The following is a 24,966-nucleotide window of genomic DNA, read 5'->3' as shown; positions in this document are numbered from 1 at the left end:
GGCCGGGACAGTGCGCAGGATCCCCGGGCTTCCAGAGGTGTCCAGGGGCCTGGGGACACCAGGGCCATGTTCCTGGTGAGACAAGACAAAGAGCCCTTGGGCTGGGTAACCAGCTTTCAGCCCCTGGTTTGTGGCAGAGATGTGAGACTGGATGCTGGAAAATGTCACAAACTCTACCAGATGTGCTCCTCGCCTCGTTGTGGGTGCCCAGGAGCTGGGGAAGACACTGCTCTGTTTGGGTCTGGACAGAGCATCATCTGCCTGGTTTGGAGTCTGATGATCCCCAAAAGGAAGCTGTGGAGGAGACAGCTGTGGAGGAAACTGTGTGCTTAGCCAACAGTTTCTCCCCAAAGGGCTCCCACAGCTGCCATGAGACTCAGAGCGTTGTTGTCTCCAGAGAGACAGATTCAACCCAAAATAGCCGCAAAGTCAAGTCATGGAGCTGGACAGGGCTACAGCTTCGACTTCAGGGGTGCAGCTTTGGCCCAGGAACTTCGGAGGCAGAGAGGCAGGAATGGAGGGGGGCGTGTGGCAAGGACTGACCACATGGTTAGGCCTGCAGCCCAGATGAATCTCTTCTGCTGCTAAGTCAAGAGCCTCCTGGGCCAGGTGTCAGTCATGGCTGTGTCACTCCCTAGCTGAGTGACTCTAGCCAGAGGAAGCAGGAAATGATTTATTGGGTGCCTACGTGGCAGCCTGGTTGTCTGACCCCGAAGCATGGCTTTCTGTGTGAGCTTCGGTGCTACACTCAGAGCCAGAGGACCTGGGTTCGAGGCACAGCTCCTAGACGCTAAGAAGTAACTTCCATTCTCTGGACCTCAATTCCTCTGCGGACAAATGGAATGACTCTGCGCTGCCGACTGCACGGGGGTGGTGAGGTAAAAGCGAAAGGACATGGTGAAAGGCTGTGCTCTGATATTCCATGTGTATGATAAACAGAGTTTCCAGACCCATCTGATCTTTGAGCTCACCTGAGAGCGGTTAGTAAGCGTTCAGATCGCTGAGGTCAGATCCGATGTCCCCGCGAGTCTGTGTCTTCAAAAACACCCCAGTGCTCAGGCGGGTTTGTGGATCAGCTCATACTTACAGATGGAAGGGGTGAATTCCCATTTCCCCAAACTTCAGGGATGCCAAGATTTTGCTTCTTTTCTCTGCCCAGTAAGACGTGGCAGCCTGGCCCGGCCCTGGGTCTCTACCCCCGAGGTTCTCCATTCCAGCCCTTGGCTGATAGAATGTGGACTTGGCTGCAGGCCCAGAGTAGGAGGAAAGGGTTGGGAAGAAGAGGATCTGTCCAGTATATACATCGCCCTTGTTACCCAGACAGGGTAAGCTGGCATGACGGCAAGCCAGCCACAGGCGAGACCCAGCCAGCTGAAGTATATTGTTGATGGAGATAGCTCACCTTTGGTGTCTCGCTAGTAAAACGTGTTGGTTGAATCCCAAGGCACACCTCTTGTATTTATTTTACTGACTTTGTGTCTTTCTAACCTTGTTGGATAGTTTACAAGGGGGGGCCTGGGACAGCTTTTTATGTTTGAAATCCCCCAATAGCCTTCCCAATGGGGACGCCATGGCGTGGATGAGTCCAAGCGAAAGATCACTGGAAAGTTAACGCCATGCGGCTTAGGGTGCGCGCACGGAGGAGCCTCCTCCATCACACGTCCTTTCTAAGTTGCTTCAGCTTCGGATGCCATCATACTGCTCACCTCCGGTGAGAATGGTTGGGCGAGGGGACTTGAACCCTGAAGCAGACACACAGGCGAAACGGGTTTCGAGGTTATGGGGTGTGTGCACTGGGCGCACATGTTCTGTAAACGAGGAGGCGGAGGCCCCCAGAAGGGCCCTGACTTGCCGGTTCCCAGCCCCTGGAGCCCACGCTGCCCTGTGCCTCTGGGTCGGGGGGCTGTTCACCCTGCCTTCAGTACTGCTGTTGAGCCCGTGACTGAGGGTTCACCTTGCAGCCCCCGTCCCGGCACAGGGGAGTGTGGAGGAAAGACGGCTGTGGGGAGCCTGGGCTGCCCACCGGCTGGGGACCTCGGACCAGGACCTGGGTTTCTGAGCCTCGACTCCTTACGTGCACCTCAGGAAGTTGGGCTCCGGCTTTTAAGGGCCTCTCCAGGTCCTAGGCGTCTGCAGTCAGGTCGGTGTTAGCCTGGGACTGCCCAGAGCTCTGCTCGGAGTCCCGGAAAGGGGAAGGCAGGGCGGGCTCCCTGCCCCAAGGTCACAGAGCAGAGCTGAGCCAAGAATAGAAGGAGGCCTCCGACCAGAGGCCTGCCAGGCATGGTGGGGGAGGGGGGCGACTCCCGTCCCGGTGCTGCTCCTCTAGGTCCGGGCGGGCACCGTCCAGGAGGCTAACAGGGCTGCTCTGGAGGAGATGCCCGGGGCTGATGGGCAGCCCAGTGAGTTGTGTGCACAGGGCCGACCACCGAGAGGCTCTGTAACTTCCAGGGCGCTGGGCCTGGGAGGTGGCCCCGGTGGCTGTCCCTGCGCCTTTGACACTCTTCCTGTGTCTGTTGCTGCAGGTGCAGCCATTGGCTAAAGGTTTCCTCCAAACACGTGTCTCCCGACTCCACACTCTAGACTTTCCCTGGAGGGTAAGGCCCAAGCTTCTGTCAGTCCTAAAACAAAAGCTAGGAAGCTGGGGTCTTCTTTCCCCCCATTTGGCCTGTTTTTCTTGCCAGTGTACCTGTCTAAGTCCTTACAGCACATGCCTGAGGAATCCAAGCCTGGAGCATGGGAATGTCAGCCGCTGGGGGTCCCTGGGCATCTGCCCAAGCTCTGATTTCAGGCAAGGAGCTGTGGTCGGAGGAGCTGAGAGACCCAGGGGGGCTGCCTGTCTCACCTCCTCCAAGTAAGGCCTGGAGACCCCACCCTCTCGCACGCAGTACCACCCTGCAGGGAGGGCTCACTGCCCCTCCTTGTGCCTGCGGCCCTGTCTCCTTCCTCTCTGGCGGAAAGCCCCTCAACACCAGGCCGAGCACTTCCTTGCCCTGCTATTAAATGGCAGTAAGGGGAGCAGGGTGCCAGGGAAATAGGGGGTCTTTCTAGCGGCTTTGCTTACTGCAGAAACGAACGCACAGATTGTCCCCTGGGAAAATGGGCCGGCAGGTTGGCAAGGGGGCGCGAAGGGACTCTGTTTGCACTGGAGTCTGCGTGGGCACCAAGGAAGAGGAAGGACCTGACGAATGTGCGTCTGGCTGAGGCTCATAAGAGAGGCCCTCAGAAGACAGGCTATGAAGGGGCAAGGCGGCCGTTTCTTATGATTATTTAGCAAGTCTTTTAGTAGCTGCTAGGTGCCAGGCACTGAGCTGGGTGCTGAGGAGACAAAGATAAAACATCAGAAGCCGCTTTGTGTGTGGACTTGGTGGAGGAAGTGCTGTGACTGAGGTGGGGGGAGGGGTGGCGCACGGAGCGGCTGAGTGGCAAGGATGGCGGTGCTGAGACCGAAAGCGTGATTCTCAGCCCCCTGCACGTAAGAACCACCTGGAAGCTTTTAAAACCCCAAAGCCCGGCCATACCCCTGACCAAGTAAATTAGCATCTCCGGGGTTGGAACCCGGACATCAGTAATGGACATTCCAGAGCAAGGCCAATGGGGACCTCGGGCTCATGGGGTCGTTTAGGTCTCAGGTTTACAGGGCGAGGGGATGGCTAAATGGGTGACTGTTGTTGGTTGGTTGGTTTTTAATATTGAGCCTTTTGACTCACCCTTTCCAGAAGCCATGAGAATTGCCTTTTGGATTTGGGGCTCGGTGGGAGCAGGAAGGGGGGCCGAGGGAAGGCAGGAAAGGGGAAGGGGAGAGGAGGCTCGGGCTGTGGCGTCTAAGCTCCTAGCAACATTGTCGTGAACCACGCCTCCCTCACTGCCAGGACCTCCTGCAGAATTCTCCCAATTCCATGTCCGGAGTCTCCAATAACCCCCAGGGGATTGTGGTCCCAGCCTCAGCGCTCCAGCAGAGCAACATCGCCATGACAACTGTCAACTCACAAGTGGTGTCAGGTTGGTGCAGGGGACTGTGGGGACACCCCTGGGAAGAGAAAAGGTGGGCCCCAGGGGGATTCCAGGGGTGAGGGGCAGGGCACTGCACAAATGTCCTAGGAAATGGGAGGGGACTCCCCGCTGAGTTTCTTAACTAAAGTGTCCTGTAAGTTTACAGGTAGCTAGCACCCAGACTTGATTGTATGGTTTGGAACAAATTTGGGTCAAAGTCTCATGAGCCCCCCAGAGATCAGACAAGGCTATTTTCCCTTCCCCCAACACGTGCCCCCCATCCCACCCCTTTCCACAGGGGCTGAATGTCTCCAGAGCAGAAAGTGTTTACAGGCAAGTACCCTCACTCCCGCCGGCCCCATGACAGGGGACCCAAAAACTGGTTGTCTCCTCAGGTGGAGCCCTATACCAGCCAGTTACCATGGTAACCTCCCAGGGTCAGGTGGTCACCCAAGCAATCCCCCAGGGAGCCATCCAGATCCAGAACACACAGGTGAGTGTGTGTGCAAGTGTGTGCACGTTTGCATGGCGTGGGGAGGGCAACCATGATCACTTCCCAGCTGCTGGGCACTGTCCACAAGTAACTCACTCTCGCCTCATTGTTCCCCTAAGAGGTAACATCACCCCACTTTCCAGATAAGAAGCTGGGTGTTGGAGAGGTTCTATCAGCTCTGGGATTTTGCTGCCTCCCCGTTACAGCAAAGGCTCCTGCACTTCTGTTTCTGGTCTCCACTCGGAGCCACTGGAGCTCAGGGAGGCAGAGCGCCTGCAGAAGGGCCCGGGGAGAGAGGTCTGGGTCAGAGGCCTGAGGTCTGACGCTTACTCTGTCCTTGTGCCTAAGTCACCTAACCTCTCTGAGCCTCAGAGCTCTCATCGCCAAAAGGGGGACTGACCTGGAGCAGGTGCGCACAGCCCTACCACCCCCCAGGGCTGCCGAGAGGGCTCCCTTGCTAGTGAACAGGAGGCCACTAGCAGCTGGAAACTCCTCCAGAAATGCTGACTAGTGATGGTCCACCGTCCCTCTGTCTCCTCTCTCACCCTCTTCTCCACCTCCGCTCTCTCCTCCCTCTCCTCTTTCCTTCTCCATTCTCGGAGGGGCCAGCACGAGGTGAGGGGAAAGGTGACCTCCCAGGGCTCTAGAACGAGTTGGGAAGGGGGTTGGCTGCCAAAAGCCTGCCATCACTATGGCAACAGGTGTCTAGCTGCTGGTCCTCCAAGGCTGCTGATGCTGACTTTTTCTCCACGTGCCCTGAAGGTTAACCTTGACCTCACTTCCCTCCTGGACAATGAGGACAAGAAGTCCAAGAACAAACGAGGAGTCTTGCCCAAGCACGCCACCAATATCATGCGTTCTTGGCTCTTCCAGCATCTCATGGTGAGTGTGTGTGCACCAGGCTGTGGAGGTGCCAAGCGCAGCGGCATCCCCAGAGGCTGAGGGCGTGGCCTCAGAGACAGGCCCTCTGATTGGATACCACCTCCAGGGCCAGGTCAGAGGGGAGGCTCCTGTGGGACCTAAAGCTGGGAGACCATCGCTAGGGCCAGCTGCTGCTGCCTCAATAAAGGGCCACATCAGAGGGTGTGGGACAGACATACTCCGGAGAGACTCGAGTACTGGGCAAGAACACAACTGTTTGGTGAACAGAGTGAGATTCTGTGGGGTCTTCCTGGTCCAGAACCCTCCTCCTGCAGGCAGCACCCTCACCCTGCCCTTCTCTTAAGGAAGACAATGTTCATTCTCCGCTCCTCTGGTCCCGAGTCCCGTACTGGGGAAGCAGAGGTGTGGGTCCCTTCGCTTCCGCTCAGATGAGGCGCAGCACAGGGAGCGGGGTTGAGCCCATTCATTCCGGAGGGGCAGCCGGGCTGAAATCCTGGCTTCCTCAGTGTCCAGTTCAGCTCTGCGGCTCGGAGCAGATGCTGTCATAAGCCTCGTGGCTGCTTTTGTGAAATGGAGAGAAAGCCTTAGGTTTAAATGTGGTCTCTGTAAAGTGCCCGTCGTGTGCTCCCAACAGGATGGGAGTGTTGTGCTTGCAGGTCATTGCAATAGCAGACTTCAGTCGACTGTCAGGGATCACTTCAACGACTTCAGTCCCTTAGCGCCATCCAAGCGCCATCACCATAGAGGCCAGTGACTGTCTGGGCTGTGTGTGTGTGCGCACGTGAGTGTCCAGGGTGCGGAGGTAGATTCTGTGAGCACACATGGACTCCCAGCAGTCAAGAAGCTTGGTCTGACCTGGCAGAACATAGATACACAGACACACGACAAGCACCAGCTTGGCGCTGTAACTATAGACATAACTAGGCCTGTGGGGCGTGGGAAGAGCCAGGAATAAGGAAGCTCTTTCTCAGTCAAATAGATCATGGGAATTAATGCATCAGTCGGTCAATGCACAGCCCCTCGTTTGAAACGGGAGGCCCTCCAAACGCCACGAGCCTGGCCTAGGCAGTGGCTCTCAGATGTGGGATCTTGGGGACCCTGCCTTGCAAAGGCCGTGTACTCAGTGGACAGGAAGAACTCCGGGGTGCTCACTGTGGGGCCAGAGCTCTGCATCTCCACACACGTGCCCCCCTACGGACTTGGGGCCACTAGACATTTGCTGAGGGAACACGTTTTGAGAACAACCCCAGGGAACAAACAGTGACCTAATTTGGAGAGAAGGGGCTGGAAAGCTGAGGGTTAAGGTAGAAGAAGAGGTTGGAGGGACTCCCAGAGCCAAGCGATGGAGCCAAGGGACGGGGCCAGGTGCAGCCGCTGGCCCCTTGGGAGAGCCCTGACTTAGGAGCTACAGCTTGCAGCGGGGACACCGGTGGCCCTCTGCCTGCCCTGGCTTCCACGCCGCGGGGGCTGTCTGCAGCACGGTGGTGTGGGAGGTATGACCAGAGGGCTGAGGCGGTGGTAGAAAGCTCATGGACTTTTGAGGCAGCCAAACCTGAGCTCCAATCTAGGCCTCACCTTCACTCTGTCACCCGGCCACACCTACCTCTTCTGAAGACGGTGGTGAAGCAATGACACCGTTGCGAGACCCTGGCCCACCGTGGTGCCTGACGCACGTGTTCCCCTTCTTTCCTCCCTCGCCCCCCACCCCACGCATTGGGAAGACTCGTGTGAACACACCTACAAACTCACTTCTGAGGGGAGAAAATGCAGGTGTAGGAGGGAAGCTGGAAGACAGGTCGCCTGCCCAGGGCCCAGGTGTCCAGGCCGGGACCCTCACCAACTCCTGTCGCCCACTCTGGGCCTTTCCTCAGCCACCTTGCCCCCTCCAGTGCAGTTCGCCAGCCTGGGAATGGAGGGCCACCCTCGGGTCCCTCCTGGCCGTGCCTTCCCTCGGACCTCAGGTCACGTCCTACCCTCCCGCCCCTTCCCGCGGAGCCCCCTCGTTAGCTCGGGGACTCTTGTTTCTGCTTCACAGCCACTTCCAGCCAAACTTGGGGTGGCAGAGGAAGGTCAGGGTGGAAGAGAGGGGTACTCTGAGCACAAAGCCCACGGGCAGGAGGAACCCAGATGGGCTCCCCAAAAGGGACCTGGGACCACGGGGACGACCTGTTGAAAAGCTGAGTGAGACTCTCTGCCCGCAGCCTCCCACCCCCCGGCCCCTCTCCAGGTCCGTGTGGCCACAGCCCGGCGCTATTAATAAAGCGCTTCACCCCGGCAAAGGCCTCCCCCGTCAACGCCTTCCTCGCAGCCGCCATCGAGAGAGGACAAGGGAGCGGCCCCTGGGCCCTTCAAGTCAGCACTCAGACCTTTTGGAGGAGAGGGAGAAGTGCAGACTTGGGGACACAGCACGGCACAGCTGTCTTCCAGAGGCCGAGGCGGGCCCACCCAGACCCGGGGCACACACCCCAACAGCAGCTCAGGAACGAGGCTAGAAAGGCCCTTGGAGGACAGTGGAACGAAGACGGGCTCTGAGGCCGAGCAGAGGGGCATGAACCGAGGCCCTCCCACTGGCTGTGCCATCACTCTGAGTGTCTCTTTGAAAAAGGGAGATAATACCCTTTTCTCTGGTTATGAAAATTAAATGAGATAGCACACATTAACGGGCCATGCCTGACACGTAGTCACACTTAAGCAATGTGAGTTCTCTTTAGACTTTCTAGATCAGTGCAGCAAGAACAAGTTTTGGAGTCTAAGGCCCAAAATGTGTGCAAGTCCATTAGAGGCAGATGGCTGGTCTGTGTTCTGATCTATAACACCCACTGATTTCACCAGCATTTGAACCTGAGAACATATTGAGTAATACCGCTACTTACCTGTTCTGTGTGGACAGGCGTGCGTCCGGTCTGCATGTCTCATGTCTCTGACATAAATTGTCGGAGAACAGAGAACGTACACTACACCTCCTCCGTGGGCCCTCAGGCACTGACTCCCAGAGTCCTGTGCAGGGGACGCTGGCGTGCTGCTCCCAGGAAAGGTTTGGGGAAATCTGGGTTATCAATGCTAGCTTGTTTCTTTATTCTCGGTGTACTAGGGGGCATTGTGAATTGAAAGAGGGGTTACGGCTTGGAGCTCTCCCCAAACACATCTGATCACGCCGAGTCTCTCGTTTTCACTGTTGCTTCGGAGAACAACCCGAGACTGTAGTTCTGGGGGGATGTAAGCTGCAGTGACCCTGAGTTCGGCAGATCGTAGCCCTTCAGTTTCAGGAAACAAGGGTAGAAAAGGGCAGAAATCAATATACAGGTGTCCTCGTATCCAGTGTGTGGGGACAGCAGATATATTGATCGGTTCATTGGAAAAGCTGGTTCAAGAAAGGTACAACCATTAAAAAGACACCCTTTAGTTTAAAAGAGATGCCTATATTTATTTGCTGATCTTTGGATATAAGGCTAAGGTCTTTTTCTGATTGAAGTTGGTCGTTTTACTTGCACACACCTCTCCTGTAGTCGAACGTCTATAAATTCCATCTTTATTTAAAATGGAATAAGAATTTTGACATTTGGGAAGTAGTCTAGCTGCCTTCCGAGATTTTTATTGTGTATTCCAGTCTCTTAACATCGGCCTCCTGCACCTTACTGTATGGTATTTTTAAGTGAATTTGAGTCTCAAGTCTCTCGAGTCTTTCCAGAACATTCCACTTAGGTTTTATTGTGGGATTCTGTTGTTGTTGTTGTTTAGTAACCATAAATTCTTTCTTTTGGCACTCATATTTCATTGGTTTGCAGAATGGTTGATGGCATTACATGATTCCAATAGCATACAGAACAGGCATAAACCAGTTTGATACAAACACGGCTGGCTTCCCGATAGGCAGATGAGCTCATGAACATCCTGCGAAGTAGCCTGTTGGCCTCCGGCATTCAGGACAACACGGACAGCAGTTCCGATGGCTTACAGAAGTGGGAGCATCCTGCCGTCTGCAGACTTGGCGAAGCGAGATTGGGTCTTAGAACTTCTAGAGTAAATGCTGGTTTTCCGTCGTCTCCTTTCTCTTGGGCCGAAGCCAGTATTCTTTACTTCTGTCCTGTGTCTGAGGCTTCCTGTCATGGCCACTGTTCTGTGGCACCAGCAGCTACAGAAATGTATTCAGATGACAGAGTGCTCCTGGGATGGAGACTAAACCCTGAGCCTTTTTGCTGTTAGGCTGCAGTGAGAGTGGATGGTTTCATCCATTAGCTGCTTAGCTTCTGGCTCCCTGAAGAATCCAGTGGTATTTTCTTGCTATTGCATTTGGCTGGAAGCGGCTAAACTCCTGCTGGAAGCAACGGTTCCACAGCAAACCCAAAGCGGCTGAGACACGCTGGCAGAGGGCCATCTCCGCGGAGGGTGGAGGGAGACGGCTGCACTTCCTCCCCAGCTCCTGCCCTAACCCTCCGCTCCAGATCCCAGCCTCCCCCTGCCCTGCCAGGTGATTCTGCTCATTTCCATCCAAAACATGACTGTTCTCCGGGCTGCAGGCCCCCGAGCACATGCAGCTTTTACAGAATATTCTGTGTGGGAAGAGGGGAGAGAACTCTACCGAGGCAAGCAAGCCCCAGTAGGCCCCCACCCATCAAAGGAGCCGCCCCTCATTAACCGCAGTGCGCCAGGCTCGCGCTAGCATCTCCGTGCATCATCTCGTGACCCACCAGCACCCGTAGGAGGCGGGCGCTACTATTACCCACATTTTACACATAACAAAACTAGACGCAAAGAAGGGAACACACGCCCAAGGCCCCGCAGGATTTGAACCCAGGTCTGTGTAACTCCAGCCTCTACTTTCTTACCCACTAGGCTTTACTGCCTCCACAACGACCCAGAAAACCACAGCAACTGGGTTCCCATGTAGGTCAAGCAAAGGGGACCCCAGCCTTCAGCTGAGGCACCGAGCCCGGGCCTGGGGGAGGCAGTTTTCAGATAGAGTGCAGGCTGCCTTACAGCCTCTTCCCCTTCTCCGTCCATCACACGCACAAGCCTGGTCCGCATCCAGCCAGGGCTGCAGTCGTACTCGGCTTGCTGCCGGCCCCCCACCCTGGCTTCTAGGGTGAGCTGTCTCCTGAGCCCTGCCAACGGCACAAAAAGCACCGGGAGTCTTCTCTGTATGACTCTTTTATTGAAATATAATTCACGTGCCATAAAATTCACACTTCTAAACTGTGCAATCCAGAGATGGGTAGTATAGTCACAGAGTTGTGTAATCATCCCCACTGTCTAATTCCAGAACACTTCCATCATCCCCGAGAGAAATCCCTACCCGTCAGCCTATTTCGGATATTTCCGTGAACGGAATTGTGTAACCTGCGATCGTTTGTGGCGGCTTCTATCACTTAGCATAATGTTTTCACGGCTCACTCATCTTGTCATGCGTATCAGTGCTTCATTCCATGTGTGGCTGACCAACACGCCCCAGTATGGACAGGCCGCGTGTTCCTGATCCACCCCCACCGACAGACAGTGAGTGGGTTGTTTCTACTTTCCGGCTTTTGAGTAAGGCTGCTGTGGACATTCGTGTGCTCGGCAGGGTTCTGAGCCCATCCGTGTCTTAGAGATTCCGACAGGTTCCCAGCTCTCCTGGCCACAGCACCCACATGCTGAGCTCGCCCCTTCGGGAGACAGGGGGTACCCTGCACGTGGGCCCCGGGCACGGAGGCACGAGGGGGAGAAGTCCAGCCAGCTGCCTCTGCACCTTGAAGATGCCTTCATTCGCTCAGCGGACAGTCCTCACATGCCACGCCTCCTAGCCACGCCCTGGCCACGCCTCCTGGCCACGCCTCCTGTCACGCCAGCGTCGCATTAAGTCCTAAGGAAGTTGCAGGTTCGTCTCTGCCCACGTACCACATCCGTCAGTGCAGCTGACTTAGGAACAGCAAGGTCTCTTACAAGAAAGTGCAGTCGGTGGAAAGGCCCTGGTGCCTGGAGGCAGGATCTGGATTTGGGTTTCACCTCCCCCCCACCTCACCAGGGACCTGGGCCTCAGTCTCCTGTGCTGTCAAATGGGATCACAGTCTCCAGCTCATGGCATTGTTGTGAAGACAGAGTAAGATGACGGCATGAAAGCACTTTGTCCAGATACTGACACAGCTATCGCTGCAGATGCCCCAAGTCTGCCCCCGGGATCCACTGTCCTCCGCCCCTCCTTGGAAAATGCTGAGCTAGATCTTGACACTTCAGGAGAATCTGTGAAGGAAAAAGAAAACCTTGGAAAGCAAGAAAATGTCTTAGGGAGATGTAAACGTTCTTGTTCCAGAATATCTTGTCTGCTACTTTTTCCTTTAACTTTGTCAGGTTATCTAAAATGTCTGTGATCAGAGACCTATTTAAAGTCATCCAATCCTCATCAAAAACAGAGACCGGGGAGAGTCCGCGAGGCCATCATTCATGCACAGCGTAGTGTGAATTAGTCCAAAGCCTGCTTTTCGGCTCCCTCCAGCCAAGATCAGCTTCACGGGAAGAGGACTGGTACTCGTTAGGGGCAGAAGGTGAAGATTAGGACCTTTCTTAACACAGCGTTTGAGAAGGCACGCCAGCGTGGGGTGCCACCGGAGTGGTTCCTAGTAATTCTTAACCTCTCCTCGGCCTTCTGAGAATCTGATGAAAGCGTTCTCTACATCGTCACAAACAGTTTCGGGGGATTAGACCCTGACGTTCCAGAAGCCAGAGGCCTCACGTTCAGAAGGCTGACTGCAGGAAAAGTTGGCCCTGTGAGGAGAGGTGCTGGGATGTGTCAACAGGGCCGTGGAAACGGGGGCGGGGGGCAGCCGAGTCTGTGCTTACCCATCTGAGAGTCCCCAGTCTAGTCTGCCCCCTGAAAGGAGAAGACCTCTCGTCCGCCCTTCCCGAATCCTGTGGGCTCCTCTGCCAGACACCGGTCTTGAACTAAATGGGCCTTTGAGGCCAGCCTGGAAAACAGCTGCTTTTAAATAACTTGTTCCTATGGGAAAATGTGACGTAAGTTCCAAATAACGTATCTACCCACTGACACCTAAGTTCCAGGTATGGGACAGGATTTCAGCACTCGAGGGGCTGATCAGTTAATTAGGGGAATGAATTCTACACATAAACCTTGAGTGGTCAACCCATGATGTAATCAAGTGCAGTTATACAAACACACAGACCCAACGGTTCGAGAACAGAAGACTCAAGAGAGGTGAGAGGAGCTGGACCATCTGTGCTGACCAGACCGTCCAGAATAGTGTGTCCAGGACTGAGCATCAGGTTTCAAAAGGTCCTTTGACAAGTTGTACCCAGAGAAGGGCAGCCAGGATGGGGAAACGTCTGCTCAGATGACTCTAACAGGAAGCATGTCATATGATGAAGGGTCAAGGTGCCAGGGTTATTGGTCTGTAGAAGAGATCTGTTGCTTTAGGGCAGCACATAGTATAGGGCTTTGGAGGCAGACAGACCTGAGATTGAACCCAGATCCACTTTTTATTTGCTATATGACCTTGAATGGGTCAGTTAATTTCTCTGATGTTAATTTCATCTTCATAAAGTGGAGATAATAAGGCCTACCCGTGGCGGAGTCGACTGAGCATATGTTAAAAAGCAGAGAGGACGTGAATGTGGTTAAAGGTACTGGGTGGGAATCGGACTCTGCCACTTACCACTTGCATAACTGGGGGCCACTTTCTAACCCCCTGGGCTCAGTTTTCTCACGCGTAAAATGGGAATAATGATTCCTCGTTCATAGCTGCCTGGACGATTCGATGAGAATCCATGTCCAGTACTCACAGAGGAGTACTCTGTGAATTCAGTCCTCGGTGGTATTCGAAGTTAGCCTTCAGAAAGTGATAGCAAACCAGCGAAGCTGCTTGCAACTGGGCATCAGCCAGGGACTCTCGTTGCCCCAGACTCCACCACGCCACCCCTGGGGCTCAGGACGACACACCTGCAACGTATTTCCAGTGCATTGCTGAGTTCTGGTGTGAAGTACTCCAGCCGGGGCAGAGGGGAGAGGCTGGCTTCGGGGGCCCCCAGGGCTCTGTGCTGTATGGAGACATTAGTCGACAGGGTTTGGTGGAGGAGTTGGGTTGTGGGCTGGGCTTGCAAGGGCGGCTAGGATTTAGGAATGGCAGGGAAGAGGAGAAGGAATCATTTGGTTCTAATTACTCCTGACAGATCGTCAGTGCCCCTGCCTGGCCTGCAATTCCTTCTGACCGCAGGGACTGACCCACTCTCCCAGTTGTGAGCACGACCTCGTCTTGTCCCCTCACAGCCCGAGGGACCCCGTGGCACCTCGCCATGGGCTCAGGCACCTGTACCTATGGAGCTCTGTTGAAAGGCACACCTGGAGGCTAGAAGTGAGGCCAGCTGTGTTCCTGGCTACATTCATCTTTCTGTGCTAGAGAGAAGTTAGGTCTTGGATGGATTTCTGCCTGGGCCATGTCGGGATGCAGGGAGAGCACAACCCCAAAGCTGCCCTCAGACTCCCCAGGAAGGAGGGAGGGTTCAGAAGCATGGCCTAGGCGGCCGCCGTTCCAGCATACATGCCACACTGGCTGCTTTCACAGCGGTGAGACCCAGGGAAGGAGGCAAGACCGGGGGCCTCCATCACACACCAGGCCTGGGACAAAAGGCCAGTCGGCTGCAGGGTCGGATGGAGCTGAGCTGAGAGGAGAGGGGAGACCCGTGGTTTGCACTGAGCCCCAGAACTCTCCATGGGAGCCTGCTGCTCAGAGATGCCACCCAAACAAATGGCCAGGGGAGATTTCCCACCACACAGCAGCCCCAGGAAGCCTGAGACGAGGAGAAAACACCCCCGTCACATGCGCACAAGGGCTGAAGCAGTCCCAGCGACCAGCAAGGGGGCCAGTTGCAGAAAGGAGCGCGTCCGTTCCTGTGCAGAGGACAGCTGGGCCTCCTGGCATCTGTCAGGAAAACTACCTGTGGTTTTGCAGGGATGGAGCCACGTGCACCGAACAGCAGGTTTATTTCCTTTGTTATTTATTTAGTTAACAAACACTCGCAGAGTGTGGCATTCACCGCTCTAAGCACCTTCCAAATATTAACTCACTTCATCTTTATTACAGCCTTGAGCTAGGTGGACTCCTTTCCCCCTTTTACGGAAGAGGAAACAGTAAAGAGCCGAGGGTCTTAAGCTGGTGAGAGACCAGGCTGGCAGGCTGGCCCTGGCGCCCACGTGCTCAGCTCTGCCTCCTCCAAGACTCCTCCGGAGAGCTGCGCAGTGTGCCCGACTCCTAAAGGCCCCCAGGGAACCCTGGGCAGGGTGAGCACTCTGAGCCCACAGGAGGGGCATCAGAATGAGCTGGAGGGGCTGGGGGCAGGTTAAGAAGACACCGTTTTGCTGCAGCGTGAAGGACGGAGCGAGACAGAACCCAGAGGGAGGGAGAATCGCTTTGAGATTGCAGGAAGGTGAAGAAGGGGAAAACAGTAAATTTTTACAGGGGGGAAACTAGACAGCAGTGAAAATGAACAGCTACAGGTACGCAAAAAGTACCATAAACAGATCTCCCAGCTACGCCGTGGAGTGAAATGCTATACGCTGTATCCTTCATGTATACAGAATCCAAAATCCAAGCCATAATATCTAAGGATGTACCATGAATACTAAAACAATAAAGAAAAGCAAGAACGTAATTACCATAAAAACCAGGCTGTCTTTGGGGGCAGTGGCTGGGAGGGCCGGAAGGGGGCTCCCGGGTGCTGACGGTACCCTGTATGTGGACCGGGGTGGGTGGCACGGGTGTCCGTGATGCGGCTGTGCGTTTCAGTTCTCTGTGCCTCCTGTGTGCACGGTTGTAAGGGGCAGGGGAGCGAAGGGAGCAGATGAAAGAGTGGACACTGAGCAAGGGCACCCAGCCCCGGAAAGAGGACTTCCTTGGGTGACGACTGTGCTTCTCTGTTCTAAAAGGCGTGTTTCCTCCGTGTTCGCATCTCTGAAATCAGGGTGCACCCTGCCATTGGTGATGACGTGGCTTGTTTGGGGCCCTCGGCATCCTGCTGCCTCCCTCTGGTGGGCCTCCGACCCTCCAGAGCCGTGCCAAGCCCACAGAACTCGCCCATAGCAGGCCTGGCACCCACAGTCAGTCGGGAGTGAGGAGGGTGTGGCTGACCCCTGTGTGGCGCTGGGCACAGCGGGCAGTGGGCAAAGGTTCCAGCACAGGGCCCATGACATCGGCGGGCTGCTCCTTCCCATGTGTTGTGTCCCTTGGTAACCTGGCCGGCCTCATGCTTACTGGAGGTGGGAGGACAATCTCATGGTGGACCTTCTGTGACAGAAATGGCCAGTGACCTATAAACCAGCTGGCCAAGCTTCCTTCAGACCCCGGACCCTGGGCGGAACCCATTCTTCAAACTGAAAGATGCCTCCCGATGAGACCTGCCTTAAGGGGCTGTAAAGGGCAGAGAGGGGTGGGGAACAGTTCGGGTTCGATTTCTGAGGACTTCCTGGTGGCAACTCTGGTGCCATCAGGCGCCTGCACTGTGTAAACCCTTCTCTGGACACTGAATGTTCAGCGACGTGCTGCTGTCTGGGGGTGTCACCGCGCTGTGCAGAGTGAGCCCTGGAGCAGGCTTTACCTGCAGCTCTCATTGAACTGGCCCCAAAGGCCCGGGGATGGGCACTCCTTTGTAGTTTTCAGTTTGAGCCGAGGAAACTGAGGATGGAAGGCACAAAACAACCCATCGCCAAGGTCACACAGCTGCTGAGCAGTGGGCACAGGACTTGATCTCTCCAGAGGTCATCCTCTGAGCCGCTGGCAACGCGGCCTGGTCACGGGAGGCTCCCTGCTGGCCCTGAGAGGGGTCTGTAAGTACATGGCCCGTCTGCACCCCTTTTCCAAGGAGGAACGATCTACTTCCAGAGAGTCGCTGCCCGCGCCTTTCCCTCCCGCGCCCCCCAGATAGGCGTGAGCGAGCAGCCACCGTGGCTCGGTGGCTTCCCACGGTCTCACTGGATTCCTCGTCCTGTCCTTGGCCCGAGTCATTCCAATTGTGCTAAAAGTAGCATTGACCAAATCAAGGTCTGTTCAGGGGCCAGGCTATTTTGATTGTGTCCTCAAGAATCATCTGGTCTGAGGCGTGTAGAAGCTGGACCGCGCCCATGAGCACTCCGACGCGGCGCCAGGAATGTTCTGGCCAACACACCTGTCCCCCACGCTGGCCCGACTGCTGCTCCCCACCCCACGGCCTCCAACACGTGCCTCCTGAGGTCTGCTTCCTGGAGGGAGGGGTGTGGGACCTGCACATCCTTATCCACAGAGAACCACCAGCCAGCTTCCGTGATGCTCCTCTTGTCCCTCTCCATTTAGTGGGAGCGTGCTAATCTTTGGATGTATGACATCCGCTCACATGGAAGCCCACACCAGAAGCCTCCTTAGAGACAGCAAACATTATCCTTCCATGGGAGGCTGAAAGGTTTCCTTTTCTGGGGGTCTTTATAGTGGAAGAGATTTGCATCTGACTGGTTTAAATATAAGCCCCCGTGCAGGGCTCCTTCGCTAGGATGGCTTGGTCATTCTTCAGAGTCTCTGAAGGCCCATCTCTGAGTCCTCCCCGACCAGGCCAGCCCACCCGCCTCTTACCGCCAGGTGGACTTACACTGCCTTTTAACAGAGGATTCTCCCTGTCACCTAGAGCACCGGTTCTCAACCTGTGGGCCGCGACCCCTTTGGGGTCGAACGACCCTTTCATGGGGGTCGCCTAAGACATACCAGTAGCAAAATTACAGTTATGAAGTAGCAACGAAAATAATGTTATGGTTGGGGGTCACCACAACACGAGGAGCTGTACCACGGGGTCGCGGCATCAGGGAGTTGAGAAGCACTGGCCCGGAGCCCTCCCCTCCGAGCTGTGCGCTCTACACAGCCAGGTATCTCTCGCCAGCGGACACCCGGGCGGCGGCAGCTTCCCTGTGTTTGTAGGCCGGTGAGCCACAGGCTGGCCAGACCAGCTTTGCTCTGCTAAGGAAATAAGTCGGCCATCTTTTGGGGGACGGTTGATTGGTTCAGTCATCTGTTCAATACACGGACATAGAGCAACCACTCTGCCTGTTACTGGTCTGGACACTGGAGATACAATATCTAACAAGACTGGTCCCCGCCTGGGATCAACTCCCAGGATAGCAGGGAGACATCTCTTATCATATAGTGGGCTAAGGGCAATTACTCCCGTGCAGTGGAGAGTAACTTTGCCCCCAAGAGTTGGGGAAGAAGGCCTCACAGAGGATTCGATCTGTGACAGGTCTTCACTCCTGCAGGGATGGGGGGTGGGGGGATCAAGCAAAGGAACAGCATGTGCAAAGGCTTGGAGCATGAGAGGGCCCAGTGGGGCCCAAGAAAGCTAAAACGTTTTGCTGTGTTCTCAGACCGGCTGGCCATGGGCAGGAAGGCAGCGTGGCTCCTTGGTGGGGGAGATGGGAGCTCCATGGAGCAGGCAGCAGGGAGCGGGCGCCGTCCCTTCCCCCGGAGGTGGCAGATGCACAGAGCCCCTGCTCCTCTGCCTGCCGGGGCCTGCAGTCCCTCCTCCCAGCCTCCCCTGCTTCTCCCAGGCAGGACGAGCCGGCTCCTTGACACTGGTGTGCTTCCCTCTTGTTATAATCTTCATACTGCATGAATCGCAAGTCCTGCTGCCCAGGCATGGCAGTCAGGGTCAGAGGTGTGAATTAAACAACACAGGACTCTGATTACTTCAGCCAGGGGTGCGGAGGCCAGCCGAGCAGCTCTCTTCCTTTGTCACCGATAATGAGGGTACTCCCAAGGCTGCTGATCTCAAATGCGTTCCTCAGAGAGTTTTAAGCTCCTTGCTGACATCGTCCAATAATAATGACATGAAGAACCACCTCTTATTGAGCACTTCACAAGTGTAAGTTCATTTAGTCATTAGATGACTCTGTAAGTGAGGTGCCTGAGATGGCACAGCTAGTCAGGGTAGAGCCGGAATCTGAGTCCCGACCTTTGGGACTATAGAAAGCGACACCACCTCGACCTTAGGGAATTATCCTGGCCTGAGGGTGCTGGACAGCCGAGCCCTCTGCCCTAGGAGCCCCCAAGTCCCCTCTGGCTTCCAGGGCTCTGACCCATTCATTGCGCTTTACTGCGTGCCCACTGGGTGCCAGGTGCTGCGCGGAGGCCTGAAAAGTCACATGGACCCAGTTATGTGGCTCTCCCCCCGGGGAAGCTGGAGGGACCCCTTCCCACTGCCCCTCAAAATTTTCCCATTGTTTAATGTGACCTGTTCAGCCTTCTCAACTTCTGTGGTGCTCATTACCCAAACCGTGGCACCTGTCGCTTTGTGTCCGCCTTTCTCTCGGCAGTCGCTGGTGTGCCGTTTGCACGCGGAAGACACGGTCTCTGCCACAGTGTCTGAGACGCACACAGGTCATCAGTGAGTGGACTGAAGTGCTCTGGGGACGGTGGCAGACACCTGCCTCACTCACCCCAACAAGCCACTGACTTGATCTTGTCAAGTGGCACCGGGAAGTGATGGGACTAGACTCAGATCAGGAGAACTGGGTCCCAACCGGTGCCACGGCACCAGGAACACCGGAGACGCCATTCAGTCTCCATCTGTAGAGCCCTGGCCTGTCTTACTCGGCTCCCGTGATCTGCTTCACTGAGTGAAAGCAAGCACACGACCACACGGCACGGGTTCTAGTCTTCTACCAGTAGCAGTTATCATCCTATTTACCCCCTATTTCTTGGGATGCCTGGCACAAATCTGGGCGCACAGCAGATGTACAGTAAATATCAGTTTATTTCATTGGCCCCTGACTGTGGAGCCAAAGGCATGGGGCAACCACGCTCCGAGCCGGAGGCCCATACTTTTGGGGCATAAACATTGCACTTTCCCCAGTTTGGGTTTCCAAACCACTGGGGCTGTCTCATCTAGGATAGGGCCTGTGACGTGAGCATGGTCCCTAAGGGGACCGGGCACCATGTGTCCGCCCCTCATTAGGCCTTCACCTCTCATTTCAGCACCCCTACCCCACGGAGGATGAGAAGAGGCAGATTGCGGCCCAGACAAACCTCACCCTCTTGCAAGTCAATAACTGGTGAGTTAGTGCATCCACTCGAAGGCTCTCAGATGTGGGGCCGCTTGCCTGGCAGGGGAATGCACAGCATGGAGAAGAGACCGGAATGCCCAGTCCGGCCTCAGTCACAGCCTGCCGCCACAGAAAGCCAGAATCCACAGGGCCCCTGTCACTTCATTTGCAGCTGCTTAGCGCCCTCTGCTGGGAAACTGTGCCAGGCACATCACTGGATGGAAAATCCAGCCCCACCTGCACTGCAGACACACATAAGTGCCTGCATCCAAGGACTAGAGGGGCCACCAGTGGTCACCTGGTCTACCCCCAACTATGACATGAACTGAAAAGGTAGGAGTGGGAAGGAGAAGGAAGAGTCGGTCGTTCTGACTGCAAAGGAATCAGAGTTTCCCCTTCTCTGTCTGGCTGGGCTGGCAGAGAAACCTCAGAGAAAGAGGTTTGGCTGGATGGGAGTACACCCAGGGTTGGGCTCCCTGATCAGAGCCCTCAGCCCTCTGGAGAGTAGTCAGAGGTTAGTGCCTTTGACTAAGGGGGCTCTTCCTTCCTCTGTTCAATCCTGACGGGTCTCCAGTAGCGATTTCTCCCATCATGCATTTGTCCCACGCTGCTTTGTGGTTACCAAGTGATTCCACGAGTTCCTCCATGCCCAGGGTCTTTTCCCAGCTGGGCTTTCGCACCCCAGACCAGACCCCAGTCTGTCCTGTACAAGGATCAGCCGCTGAGAGTCTGGGAGCAGCTTAGCCCTCCCTGCTCGCACGCACACACATGCACACACATGCACACACGTGCACACACGTGCCCGTGCCCGCACACCCCACCACCACCCGGTGTGGCTAACCAGGCCTCCACCTGCAACCCTGTGCAGGTTCATCAACGCCCGGAGGCGCATCCTGCAGCCCATGCTTGATGCCAGCAACCCAGACCCTGCCCCTAAAGCCAAGAAGATCAAGTCGCAGCACCGGCCCACCCAAAGATTCTGGCCCAACTCCATCGCTGCGGGGGTGCTGCAGCAGCAGGGTGGCACCCCAGGGACAAACCCCGACGGTAAGAGCTGGGCGGAGTATACTCTAGGCTGGGGGCTGTGAGTGGGTGGCCCCTGGAACTCCTTCAGGACAACTGTGCGAAGATTCCAGGGCTGGACAGCTTCTCGCCTGAGAGGCAGGGGCTGCTTTCACAGTGACCCTCCCTCCCTGACCCCTATCAAAGGGTGTGGGTAAGCCAGGAAGAACAGGATGTTTCTGCATGTATTTTAACAAGCCAAGAGCAATCGCACAAAGACCAGTGGGAGTCAGCGGTCATCTGAGCCAATGACTGCTCAACAGAGCCCCCTCCCCCCTCCCACTCCCAGCCGGCTTGTACACGGAGTCCAGGGCAAGCTTTGTTTTCCCAGCTTCTCATCACGCCCTTCATACACACATTTTTAACTGCCAGTTGCCTGGTGCATAATGAATAATTCAGTGAGCCAGACATTTTATAGCTCAGCACATGAGGATAGCTCTGTGTGGGAGATGGAGTGGAGGTGTCCATGAGTGTATATAGACCTTCATGTATGCGGGCATTTGTACGGTCGCATGGCAGTTCCTGTGTGATGGGCAATTGTCATATGAGGTAAAGAGTGGACAAACCAGATTTTGAGCTAGATCAACCAGGGAGAGAATTCCAACTCTCTCGAGCCTGACTGTGTCACCTTGAGCTAATGACCAGCTGTCCAAGACTCAGTTTCCTTCTCTGTAGAAGGGATGATAATTCCTACCCTACAGAATTGTTAGAAAGTCAAAAGCATTTAGCACGTCGACGTGGAGGATGCTTGGTAAGTGGTGATAGGAGTGCCTCGGGGTGGGGCAGGGAGTGGCTGACAGGTGCGTGCACAGGCTTCGTACGAGGAGGAGCCCAGCTCACCTCCCCGTGCACCCCTCCCACACTGCGGTTCCTGGGCCTGACCCTCGCCCCCTTCTCTCACGTAGGCTCCATCAACTTGGACAACCTGCAGTCCCTGTCCTCAGACAGTGCCACCATGGCCATGCAGCAGGCTATGATGGCCGGGCATGACGACTCACTGGATGGGACAGAAGAGGAGGATGAGGACGAGATGGAAGAGGAAGAGGAAGAGGAACTGGAGGAGGAGGCTGACGAGCTTCAGACGACGAACGTCAGTGACCTGGGCTTGGAACACAGTGACTCCCTGGAGTAGTTGGCAGCCCAGATGGCACTGATCACCAAGCAGGAGAGGAGCGTCGTCAGGAGGGTTTCAGGGTGGGGGGGAAGGGGACATGGGCAGGCAGCACCGAGGAAGTTGGGCCCTAGTTTCCCAAAATCAGTAGCTTGAAAAAATGCAGAGGAGATACCTGCTCCTTCCCAACCACCAAGCTTCTATGGTACCCCAGCCCTACTTCCCCGAACTGTGGAGAACTCTGCTGGGTGGGGCCGGTCCAGCAACTGTACGGAAAGGCAGGAGCGAGATGGGGATTCCTCAGATCCCCGAGGACAGATGGTCTCCAAAGGCCCCCTGACTGAAGGAAGGACTTGAGCTGTTCACAAGCCCTGCACTGTGAGGCAGATCAGTGATGCTCGCAGAGAGAGCCTTTGCCAGGGGACAGAGTTAGGAGACAAGGCAGACACAAAGGGCGTTGGCTTCCACCCCTACAGGTCCTCAGCTCCTCTGAGAGACATTGAAGGGCAGGAGGGAGTCCAAACATATAGCTAGTGGATGGAGGAGGGGGGACCTGAACGGCGCATCCTGCAGCTCAGAGTGAGACCTGGATTCCACGGGGCCCCCGCTCATCCCCCGAGGCCCCATCTCGGGGCTCAGGCATCCACGGACTTGGGAGAGGGATGGAGCCACCAGAGCCGACTTCTCTCTCCCTCTCTCTTTCTCTCTCCTGGAAACAAACGGTAAGCTGGTGGGCTCAAATCGTCGGAGATTGAGAGGGTTGGCTGCAGGACCCAAGGAGGTGGTGACCTGGGCTAGGAGACATATCCAGGTGACTTTGGGAATGACCACTGTTCCTAGGTGTCCACAGAACTCAGCGCCTGTAACAACAGGACAGTGGTGTCTTATCCCAGATGCCCCAGCCCTCGGATGGAGCTCTTCATATGTTCCACGCCCTCCACAGACCATCAGAGAGGGTGGAGCCAGGTTAGCTTGGAATCGGTCCACCCGCCAGGCCCCCACGCTGACCCTCTGCTCCAGGCGGGCTTCATCGGCCTCCATCCTCAATTCTTCATTTTATCCTTCAGAGAAGGCGGAAGAAACATTGGAGAGAAGCATCCAGCCCAGTGGGAAGCCAGGGGTTGGAGAAGGTGCTACATACCTCCTCCCATCAATTTCCAAAGTGTGGGGGAGGGTCAGAGAAATGGCGCCGAGAGCCCAGCGGTGCCTCAGCCCACCCGCCTCGCCAACCTGCACCCACCACTACACACAGCACTGGAGGAACTGGGGCTCCCGCAGGAGGAGGCTTCCCACCATCTGCCCTGACACACACCCTCCCACCCCAACTTCTGGTCCCCATGATTGGCACCCCCTCCTGCCCTCCCCCCAAATGTCTGTGAAGACAGGACCGACCACACGTGTTTCCATTCAATTTAATTTAACGGACTTGCAGTTTCATTTGTAAATTGTGCATTGACCATCTCCCTCCGTGTCAGGGTGTGAGTGGCCACCGGGCTCAACCTGAGGGGACCCTCAGGGCCCTCTGGGGACTTCCCCTCCCCCACCTGGTTGGGGTGGAGCAAAAAGGATGGTCGCTTTCCGGAGGCCTCCCTAAAATGAATGTATTTCTCCCCCAAAAGAGCTGATATTTAATGTTTTAATAGGGATTTTTGAGAAACAAATAACCTTATTTATAATCTCGGTGATTCGATCATTTTTTACTCCCTTTTGATGCCACAGGTAGAAGAAAGTCTAGCTTTTTTGGCAACGTGCAGTGGGGTAAAATACATTTCCTTTTCTGGTTCGTTTTTCTTGTTTACACACACGCACACGCACACACGCATGCACACACGCACACACACCCACTCACCACTCGGGACAGGCATCCCACCCAGCACAGGCACTCGGCACACGGGCCGCCACCCTCCTCCAGCCCCTCCGCCTGCTAATGTTATGCAACCTCCTTCTGATGTATCCACCAAACCAGTACTGAATGTGGCTGACAAGTTTCCAGTAAATCTTATTACCTACCGAAACTCTGCTGCCTGGTTCTCTTTTTCCGTGGTGAGTGGGACTGTGGACCAGAGAGAATCTGGAGGCCCTGGCGCACCCTTTGTTGAACTGACTACCAGCAGGAAGGAGACGGGCAGGGGGCTCTCTGGTGACCTCGGTTTCCCTCCTGGGAGGAAGACAGCGGAGTGTGTGCCCTCGGCTCTAAGACAGGGCAGGGGAGGAACCGGAGGCTCTGCCTTGCCCTCTCCCGAGTCCCCCCAGCAGTGAGAGCTCAGCCTTGGCCATCCCCTTCCACCACACCCCACTCCCTAAAGGGCCATGCTTCCCCGGCTCCATCGCGGCTCCGAGGGTGTGGGCAGAGAAGCTGCTGCCACCGCTGCCCCCAGCCCTCACGTGCCCGCCTTTGCCCTACCCGAGGAAGTCCTGCCCCTTTCAATCCTGAATCTGTGTCCAGAAGGGGGGAGCTGCCCTTTGATCCCCAGGGTTCAGCACTATACTCCCTGGGGTGAGAAGAAATTTAGGGGCAGCTTCTCTCTTGTCTCCCCAAATAAGTGAGAGGCAGGCTTGCTTGTTACCTTCAGCCTAGAGGTGTCCTTATCTGGTATCGAGTTAGGAGCAGGAGGAGGAATCCCTTATTCATATCTGCAGAAGCTGCAGAGTGGCCACCCACCCACGGACATCCTAGAGCCAGGCTGAAGACGGGGACAGCGCTGGTTACATGGGCAGATGGCCTCCAGCAGCTCTGATGGCAGGTCACTGCTGTCACTGCCCCCCCCCCCATCACACCTGGAGTTCTGCAAACAGCACAGACCTGCCTCCAGCCAGTGGAGAAAGTCTCAAAAGCTTAAAAAAGATGATACCCTAGAACCTCACTTCCCAGAGCCACAAGATGGCAACTTTCAAAGGAGTGTTTTCCAGAGAACACACTTAAAAGACAAGCCATCAGCCCTGGCCAGTTTGGCTCAGTGGTTAGAGCGTCGGCCTGCGGTCCGGAGAGACCCGGGTTCGGTTCCCGCTAAGGGCACGTACTTCGGTTGCAGTTTGTCCCCGGCCCTGGTTGGTCGTGCGGGTGGCAGCCACTCGATGTATCCCTTCACGTCGATGTTTCTCACTCTCTCTCCCTTCCTCTCTCTCCCTCCCATTCTATCTGTACAAAAAATGTAAAAATATCCTCGGGTGAGGATAAAAAAAGACAAGCCATCAAAAAAAAAAAAAAAAAATTCCTTGGCCGAATTAGTCTGGGATGAACTGTTACTATATTTTGCTGGTGGAGTTTCAAAAGGCACATTACTATAGTAAAGGCTCTGAAAAGAAATCTGTTTAACTTTGTTTAACCTGTTCACCAAATGTATTTGCCCTTTTTGCAAGTAATATCCAATTATACCTGTGTTCCAT

The 24,966-nt window shown here is 55.5% G+C and overlaps 1 protein-coding gene across 1 annotated transcript in view; it reads left to right on the top strand.

Moving 5' to 3' along the window:
* Nucleotides 1–23,591, top strand: part of PKNOX2 (PBX/knotted 1 homeobox 2) — a 73,031-nt gene extending 49,440 nt beyond the window's left edge. Inside the window, exons 5-10 of the mRNA XM_036276546.1 lie at nt 3,870–3,999; nt 4,386–4,483; nt 5,246–5,365; nt 19,339–19,415; nt 20,275–20,453; nt 21,374–23,591. Coding sequence (XP_036132439.1) covers nt 3,870–3,999; nt 4,386–4,483; nt 5,246–5,365; nt 19,339–19,415; nt 20,275–20,453; nt 21,374–21,600 — 831 coding nt within the window. The 3' untranslated portion in view covers nt 21,601–23,591. The remainder of the gene's footprint in view (nt 1–3,869; nt 4,000–4,385; nt 4,484–5,245; nt 5,366–19,338; nt 19,416–20,274; nt 20,454–21,373) is intronic.
* Nucleotides 23,592–24,966: the final 1,375 nt, after the last annotated feature.

This window comes from Molossus molossus, unplaced genomic scaffold (assembly GCF_014108415.1).
Source record: "Molossus molossus isolate mMolMol1 unplaced genomic scaffold, mMolMol1.p scaffold_m16_p_22, whole genome shotgun sequence".
NCBI lineage: Eukaryota > Metazoa > Chordata > Mammalia > Chiroptera > Molossidae > Molossus > Molossus molossus.
The sequence above is the reverse complement of the archived record's forward strand: the minus strand, read 5'-3'. Positions and strand labels throughout refer to the sequence as shown.